The 9,225-nt window shown below is 36.7% G+C and overlaps 1 protein-coding gene across 3 annotated transcripts in view; it reads left to right on the plus strand.

The window, feature by feature from the left end:
* Nucleotides 1-8,753, plus strand: part of TTC13 (tetratricopeptide repeat domain 13) — a 34,453-nt gene extending 25,700 nt beyond the window's left edge. For 2 of the 3 annotated variants that reach the window (XM_072331800.1, XM_072331802.1), the window contains exons 18-23: nt 640-749; nt 1,970-2,105; nt 2,764-2,843; nt 3,993-4,071; nt 5,624-5,703; nt 8,594-8,753. In XM_072331800.1, the coding sequence (XP_072187901.1) occupies nt 640-749; nt 1,970-2,105; nt 2,764-2,843; nt 3,993-4,071; nt 5,624-5,703; nt 8,594-8,717 (609 nt within the window). In that variant the 3' untranslated portion in view covers nt 8,718-8,753. The remainder of the gene's footprint in view (nt 1-639; nt 750-1,969; nt 2,106-2,763; nt 2,844-3,992; nt 4,072-5,623; nt 5,704-8,593) is intronic. The other variant, XM_072331801.1, reaches the window with a different exon arrangement.
* The last annotated feature ends 472 nt before the right edge of the window (nt 8,754-9,225 follow it).

Here is a 9,225-nt window from a genome sequence, read left to right on the forward strand (position 1 = left end):
GTTTGGCTATTTGGGTAGCTGGGGAATGTTGTATGTCAAAAGCTGTGCTTTTGGCTTTACTTAAATAGAGTTTTGCATGATTTATACAATCCAGCTATGGTATTACAGCTAGATCACGCAGCTTTGTGAAATTCTGAAGCTCTTATACATTTTTCCTTCTGTTGAGGATAAGCACTAATTGAAATTGAATCACAGCTAAGAAGTTGTTACTATGAGCTGTATTCTGGAATCCATGCCTCGAGCTAATGCATCTGCTTCTTGGTATAAACATAGCAAGCAGACTCTCAGATTTCTGCTTTTGCTTTTACATCGTTACACTAAATGGTTATTGTCAACATGCAACCTGGGGAAAATTCAGAGCTATTGAAACTGCTGTATGCATTTGCTTTTCATAGGTGATACAACTGTATATGCTATATAGTTAAATTTGAATGGTAATATGCCTGATTCAGTACTTCAGACTTCCATTAAGTCAGAAGGAAAAAAATGAATAAAATAATGTCATTAACATTAACCCTTTGTACTGTTCACCCATCTTGTTCACTTTCATGTCTGCTTCAGTTTCAGGTGTTTGAGAACAATAGAGGCGGACAGTCTCTTTGCATTCACTCTATAATAACTTTCTTTTCCTTTTGAAAGCAGTTTAATAGTAAGACGAGAGATGGGTTTACTGTGAACACAAAAGTCCCCAGCCTCAAGGATCAAGGGAAAGAATATGATGGATTCACAATTACAATAACAGGAGATAAGTATGTTTGTTATTTTCAGGGGCTTATATGCATTAAGTAATGATGAAGTATTGGCAATTAATCTTCTCAAATGCCATTTCTACTTGTATAAAGTGGTTTTTGTTTTTTTCTCTTGTGACATTTTTGCCACCACTTGTTTATTTCAGCGCTTCTGTTTCCTATCATGTTCCCTAACAGAGAGGGGTTATGGATACTATTTCTGGAGATCATCTTGTTGGGATTATTCTCTAACAGACAGCATATAAATGGAGTCTTCGATATTCTTCAGTTTAAAATACCAAAAGGAGTAAAAGACTTGGTCTTTATCCATAACAAAATACTCTTCTTGTTACAAGCCTTAAGCTGAAAAGAGAATGGAAAAGATTCTCCTATTTGGATTTTGGCCTTTTAATTCTGTGTGTTCGTTGAGTTGTTTGCAGATCTTGTATCTGCAGTTACCAGTTTGAACTATATCACATGCTCAGATGGGACTTTGGGCTGCTCGCTGAGTGGAATAGCAAGTTTCTCACCTTATGGATTCTAGCTCTTTATCCTCTCAAAGAGTATTTGTCTGAATCTAGTTAGGAGAAACCAGAAACCCCCTCCAGGTGCCAAAGTTTGACTAAAGTTGACTGAAGTTCTTCCCTTTTGGTTTTTTTGGTTTATTATGGGCTTCTAAATTCCATGCTTGGGAATTTCTGCAAAGTGTGTGTGCTTCCAATGTGAGGCACGGATTCTGAACTTCTCTTTTGAAGTGTTAACATACCTACTGGTTTTTAATCGTACATCCTAAATCATATGCCTGTATGCAGTCTTTGCTAGTTTGGAAAAATATTTTGGTGTTAGTAAAGAGATACAGCGATTTACTCTGTGCAAATTTTGGTCCATGTTAATGGTTTGTGACCCATAGTTTGTAATTACACTTTTATTCCAAAGCAATTCAGATTTGATGAGTTTAAATGTTAACTATATTTTACATTCCCAAGGCCGAAAAGATACTTTTAAATTAGATTGCAATCTTATATATGACACTTGCAGCATGACATCATGTTTTTAAATTCAAGTGGGGTTTTTTTGTTTCCTTTAGTAAAGTGAAGGTAATCCTCATAATCTCCTGCTTAAAGGAAAAAGAAATGGGAAAATGTGGATCATGTGGTATTTAACTGCTGTGCATTTGTTACTTAGCCTGAGTATGTGCAAAAAAAATGATTATCTCCTTTTCTGCTTAATCTGCTTGATAGAGTTGGAAACATATTATTTTCAGTTGAAACTCAGACAACAGAAGAAAGAACACAGCTTTATCATGCAGAAATAGATGCGCTTTATAAGGATCTAACAGCTAAAGGAAAAATCTTAATTCTTTCTGCAGAGCTGGGGGTAAGCCTGTTTTAGTGACAATTGTGAGTCCGTTGTCTAAATTCTATTATGTCTTTATACCTTGTGTATAACAGTCAATGCCTTAATGCTTCCTGACAGAGATCTTCAGTAATAAAACTGACTGCTTGTTTAAACCTAGTTATGTCAAATAATATAAGAAGTTGCCGTAATTCCATCTGCTAATGAAATTTGCTCTGCTTTGCTGCAGTAATTGTAGAGTCTAGACAAGCTCTTGCTATCACAATGCTCTGCTATAGAAGTGCTACATGTTTTTTCTCCTTTTTTTGTTTGCATGAGTTTGTGGTCGTCATTTCACTGATAAGCACCGCTTAAGATCACACAAAGATTTGGTTAATAGTGGCTGGATGCAGGATGAGAAGTAACATGAACACAGTTCTAGTGTTTTTTTCTCACGTATTCATGTTCATTTCTGTTGTAATAAGAGCCTGTGATTTGCACTTTTCATCCTTTAACACAGTATAGATGAACTGTGTAGCCTAAATATAAAATGCATAATTGCATCATACTTTTATATACTAATTGAAATTCAGCCTTTCACATTTAAAATGGTTATTGTGCTGTAAGATTTTCCAACATGTGTTTATGTATATGGTAACATCTGGATATTAAGCCATCCTGATTTTTTGCCTTTGCTTAGGAAGCAGATGCTGTGTGCAACTTGATCCTGTCATTAGTTTATTACTTCTATAATTTAATGCCACTTTCAAGAGGATCAAGGTTAGTGATTGTCTTTATCATATCTGTTTTCTTGGATACGCTCTATAAAATGTCCATGTGTATGGTATCAGCTACAGGTTTTTCACTATCTGAAAGAACTGGGAATCTCTGAGTTAAGCTGTCTGTCCTGTACAGTTCCTCATTTTATGATGAACACTGATTTGATACTGTTTTAAAAGCTAGTTTGTAATTGTTGATAGTAACTATTCATGGCCGCACATGCATTGAAAAAGATGAATAGTCTGTATTTATGGCCTTTAATTTGTGAATTGAAAAGTGTTATTTTAAGTTTCAACATTTGGGTTCCTAATCCATATTATGTTATGCTGCTCTAATTTGAGTCAAAGAGCTTCAGTGAAAGACATATTTTAGATGAGGTACACCTTGGTGTAACTTAATTTATGAAAGCACACTGCGAATATTATTTTAGGTTAGTGGGGTTGTTTTTGCAGCTGTTAGAATTACTGAATGAAACCCTGGCATAAACTGTCATATTTCACAGATCTCTGCAACTGAAATTCTAATTTAATGCCAACCTGCCTACATCTAAGACTACTGTTAATGTCTTTCCAGAAGTTTTAAGTTTATTAGTAAACTCATTTCAGTGAATAAATAATCAAGAGACTTTTGCGTCTATAATAAGCCTTTAATTTTCTGACTAAGTGAAAAAATTAACATAAATTGTTTAAGTTTCACAATGTAAAAAATATATATGTATGGAGCAGATGGAAAAAGGGAATTTCTTTCTGTTCTCTGGTGTCTGTAGCCTAGTTCATAAACTCATCTGGGCTATAGCTGAGCTTCTTGGAAACAGTAGTTTGCTTTGTATTCAGCTCCATGGAGCTTTAATAACTACCAATCCTGAAGTTACAAGTCTGACTACTGTGGAAACAGTGTTCTTCAGTAGTTAAGCTTTATAGTACGATAGCTTCCTACTAATGCTGTGTGAAGGTAACAGTGATTTCACTTTGTGTGTTGCATTTTCTTTTTTTATCAAATAACTAGCACTGTTGTTTTACAAACCATTTGTGAACCAACAATGTATTCTTTTTTTTGCATGTGTAGTCTGAAATAACGCTGTTTAAATGCTGCCATTTACTGTAACAGTATGGAGGGACTTTTACTGTGGGTATCGTTTGTTTGTTTTAGTGTGATAGCTTATTCGGTGATCATGGGAGCTCTAATGGCAAGTGGAAAGGAAGTATCAGGAAAAATCCCTAAAGGAAAGGTAAGTGTCAAGGCCTTGGGGATGGGTGTCAATTTAAGGAAGGAGCTGTGAGAATGAACTGAAGTTTGCACATTTGTGTGCTGGAGAAGAGGGAGCTGTTTACTGTGTGTCTTCCAGCCTTAGAGAGCAAATAAGACTTAGAAATAATGTATGCAGTGCCTCTGGTTAGTCAAATTGCAGCAGATTGTGTCCCATAGTGATCACACTTTTCTAATGGAAGCAATTCTTTGGTTCTGCGTTGCTTTTTCCAGCTTTGTTTGAAAAGGGCACAGAGAACACTTTGGTAGATTGGACATATGGTGAAAATTTTCATCAGTGTATTTGTGAGCACTTAAGTCTAGGCAAGCAGAAATGTATTTGCAACTTCTCATAATACCTCCTTCACCTCTGTATTCTGCTTAATATGAAATATCCTTGTTTTGAAGTGACTGCATTTAAATACTATATCATCTTGCTCAATTTATTAAGCTGTTTGTCTGTTAGCTGTATCACCTCCTCAGCATGAAAGGAGTGAGAGCACCTCTGTCTCTTTAATGTATTATCAAACAGCCATCAGAATTCCAATCAGAATCAGCGTTGAAGAAAATATCCTGTGTGGATAACTGAAAAGAGAGTGACTTTCCCTTCTGTTCTATGAAGTCCTGAAAACAATGAAGTCTGTCCTTTCAGTACAATGAGTTTAGAAGGCTGATAAGATTTAAAAAAATACAAAAAAAAGGAAGAAACAAGGGCGTGAAGAGAATGTATGTTGGACTCCTAGTAGCTTACAAGTGCTTATATTAAAAACAGATTCTTTTCATGCATTATCAGCCTGCTCTGAAGACAAAGATGCCCAGTTATTAGGAGTCCTGTTATTTCCTGGCTGATCTGTCAGTAGCTACAGCCACATATTATTTGTGGTGGTGGAATGCTCAAAGCTGCAGACAGTTTTAGTGCCTGGTATGTGTACTTACTTCCAAATTGTTTGGTGGTGAAAGAGAGAAGCTGGTTTGTGCACAGATTAGTTAATAAGCTTCCTCCTGTCCCACCAGAAATAGAGGTAACATTCTTTCAGAACTCTTCTTTGAATTCAGCCAAAGTTCACTAAACCACAAAAGTTTCAACTTAAATATATCAGTATTGATGAACCAGTGTGTTTTGAACGCTGTTTTACTTAAAACTTATTATTAGCTGTAAATATGAAGTTTCCTATAGTTCTTGGCTACGTATAGTTAAACTTGTCTGAAAACTCACTGTGGAAAATTTGCCATGCCATTCCTATGACACAGTATTTTGTGGAATACAGTATGTGGAAATGAGAAATATTCTGGTATTATTGTTTAATTGGATGCTGTAATGAAGAGCTAAAGACAGTATTTTCTGGCACTGGCTCAATAGCACAGATACATTGTTAGAAGATAATAAGTAAACCGAATTTAGTCACAAAAAGAAGGGTACGTATTTTAAAGTTGAATTTATCTATTAAGAATGTTCAAGGATGAACTTCCTGGAACTAGAGAACTTGAAACTCCTCCCATTTCTTAAGATCTTTTAAATTTTATTGCGTTTTCAGCTTGTTGATTTTGAAGCAATGACAGCACCAGGATCTGAAGCTTTTAGCAAAATAGCCAGGAGCTGGATGAATCTGAAGAGGTGAGTCTTTTTATTTGGATGGTAGAGAAGGAGGATGAGGGCGGAGAAATAAAATATGGGGAACTCTGTAGGTCAACTTTAAGCCCATTCTAAAAGAAGTGACTTAGACATGATGAATTTAGTTAATGACTCTTTTATATCTTATCAAATCCTAATTTATAAAGACATTTCTAGTTTAACAGATGTCTAGACACAGTCATTGTGTGTTGGTGTCTGAGAGAATTTGTTGATTTGATATTGGTTTTGTTTTGTCAACTGGTCTAACTTCCCTTTTTCCTGTTTTTGTTATTAATGAATCTTGTGACTGAGCAAATAAAACAAGTGGGAAAAGATGCAACTTGGTTGCTCTTTCCATTATTATGAATCGCTTCAAACTACACATTGGAAGCGGTGCTCTTACCCGTTTATACTATCTTAATTTGGAGAATAGGTACTTGCAGAGTAGATGGAAGTTTTGATTCTAGAGAATTGCATTAGTACAACTGTGACTTTAGTATAGAATCATAGAATCACACAGGTTGGAAAAGACCTTGAAGATAATCAAGTCCAACCGCAGCCTAACCAGTACCCTAACTCTAACAACCCTCTGCTAAATCATATCCCTGAGTACCACATCCAAACGGCTCTTAATCACATAAACAGTTTAATTCCTTGTCATTTTGCAAGATTGTTGCATTTGATTTGTCCCTTAATGATTATTCCCTGAAAAAAGGGGTCAGAGACAAAAAAAAGCAAACAACCCAACAGCAAAACAGTTTTAGTATCCTTCAGATCAGGGTCAAGGCATTCTAATGGTGCTGAGAGAACTGACCAAAGTCCTTAGTCTGTAATCTCTGAGAGTTTGTACGGATCACGGGATGTTTGTGGTGACTTAAGGAAAGGAAACCTGTCTTCAAAAGGTCTGAAGGACCATCCAGGGAAACTAGATGCTTGTCAGCCATGCTTTGGTTGCTATGTCAGTCATGAAGTCATTCCTGTAGCAAAGCACTTCAGTATATGTGAAAGTCCATATTGTCTATTTCCTGGGACCTGTTTCCTAGACTGTTTCCTATTCCAAGACAGGGTGGTAAACCTGATGCTTTCTGTGACAGAACTGTACGCTTGTGGATGGGAAGAGCACAATTGATGTTGTTTGTTTTGACTTTAGCAATGTATTTGATACTGTCTCCCACAGTATTTTTGTACTAAGATAGCTGTCTTAGTTTCAGCTGGGACTGAACTGTTTTCTTCAGAGTGTTTGATATGATACTCTGTTTTGCTTATAGAAGAAAAATAATGTTGATAATACACTGATGTTTATAATTTCTGATAAGCAGTGTTGTACAGAGCCAAGGCTATTCTCAGCGAAGGGCTTAAGGAGCTGGGAGAGAGCAGAATTAGGACAGGAAGGATTTTTGAAGGGAATTGGAGTTCATCTCACTATTTCATACTGCTTGGGGGGCTATCGGAGCATTGGTCAAGGGATGATGAGCAATTACTTGTGCATCGCTTCTTATATGCGTGGAGAAGAGAAGGCTTTGACCTAACAGCAGCTTTGATACCTATGAGGTGTATAAGAGCTGAGCAGTGCTTGGTAGGAGGATAAAAAGGAAGATATATGGGTTGAAACAAGGTTCAGACTGAGCGTAATCTTTTCACCCTGAAGGTAATCAAGTAGTGGAGCAGGCTGCCCAGAGAGGCTGTGCAGTCTCCATCCCTGGAGATTTTCAAGACCTGACAGGATAGAGCCCCAGGCAGCCTGCACTGTCTTTGCAGTTGACCTTGCTCTGAGCGGGATGTTGGATCACAGATCTCCTGTGCTACTGTGTGATCATGAGAAGCTATAGAACTCCACAGCTCTGTTAGTGCTAAATGTCTCATACTGCTTAATGTTATTTAACTTCATCTCTGGTCCTCGGTTTGAATTTTGCTAGACTGTAAAATGTATTTGTAAAGGAGGGATGCTGTTAAGAAGAATCAAGTCTGCCTTTATCAGACATGGGTTAAAATTCTACATGTAAATGTGGTCGAATTCAGCCTTCATTAAGACGTGATGTTTTTAAATGAGTGTAGCAAGTTGCAGTTGTGGATTTTTGCTGAAAGTAGTCTGTGCAAATATTGTGACTTGGTTGTCTTAGGAATACCAGATGTTTATAGCTCCCACTTTTTTATTATTATTCCTGTACATTCCCTAATTTATGTATGCAACCTCTTCTTAAATCCCACATTGACATGTCTTCATCGGGGAACTTTTCTCTTTGGAGCACAGTCAGCTAATGCTATCCCAACCAAATCAAGAGCCTGCTGACCACCACCAGCTCTATCTTCTCGTGACCCCTCACATCCAGAGCTGCTCTCACTAAATAGGATGAAAACAATCGCTAAATAAAAGGGCCTTTCAAAATGGCAGAATTTAAAGCAGAATTATTATAGCTTAAAGTCTTCGAGACTTCTTTACCTTAAGCACTATTATTTCTATACCACAGACAAATTAGCTACTCAGGTTAATTACCTGCACGTTATTGCTTCATGTTCTTTAAGTGGTGGTTCTACAGATATTTTTCTTAGCATCAAGCAAAGCCAGCTTTTAGCATTTTCTTCTCTCTGGCTCATTCCTCACTCATCTCTCGGTTGCGACAGGAAAACCTGTGCTACGAAACAGCCTCAGTTACGAATAACCCTGCCAAAACCACAGTTTAAAACAGATCAGTTCCCTGATCTGGTTTGCTATGGGATCTCACTGATAATTTCAGCAGTACAGCTGAGAGGGTTGGAAACATGTTCTTAACTTCAAATCTCACATTTGTTGAAGGGGATGAACAGAAATATAAGCCAATGTGTTACCTTCTGGGTAAATAATTCCTAACTTAGAATAAGTGAATAATTGCCTTTTTTTTTCTTCCTCTTTCAGTATTTCACCTTCTTACAAGAGCCTACCGTCAGTATCGGAGACTTTTCCAACCCTGAGAACCATGATTGAAGTACTAAATACAGACTCCTCTCATTGTCTAAAAAAAAACGTGGTGGTGGTGTAATTTATACAAATAAAAAGCCAAAGTATATTGCTTCTTAATTTATTTTAAAAGGGAAAATGTGTTCAAAGTGGGTTATTACTTACATTTTTTTTTCCTGGTAAATAGAGTATGTGAACTTATTTGAGTAATTATGACTACAAAAAGAAGTCTTTGTGACCAGTAGAATTAAAAGGGAAAGAAAGAATAGGTAGAACAGTTAACTTCTTGTATTCTGACATACCCTAACAGGGAATACAGCTGTTCAGGGGCCAAAATGAAGAGCAATAAGGAATTCCCATCTCAGTTACGTTCTGGACATTTTGCAGGTGAAGATTTTACTTAAAAAAAAAACATTGTTTTTAAAGTGCATTGAAAATCCCATGATGCAACTTCCATTTATTCTTTTTTCCAAAGCCTCTGCCTTCTGAATGGAAAACTTCAAGCCACACACATGTGTAAGTAATTGGTAAATACGCAGACACTTCATGTAATGTAATCCAGGGAAGGAACAGATGTCAGCTTAAAAGAA

This window comes from Excalfactoria chinensis, chromosome 3, assembly GCF_039878825.1.
Source record: "Excalfactoria chinensis isolate bCotChi1 chromosome 3, bCotChi1.hap2, whole genome shotgun sequence".
Classification (NCBI taxonomy): domain Eukaryota; kingdom Metazoa; phylum Chordata; class Aves; order Galliformes; family Phasianidae; genus Excalfactoria; species Excalfactoria chinensis.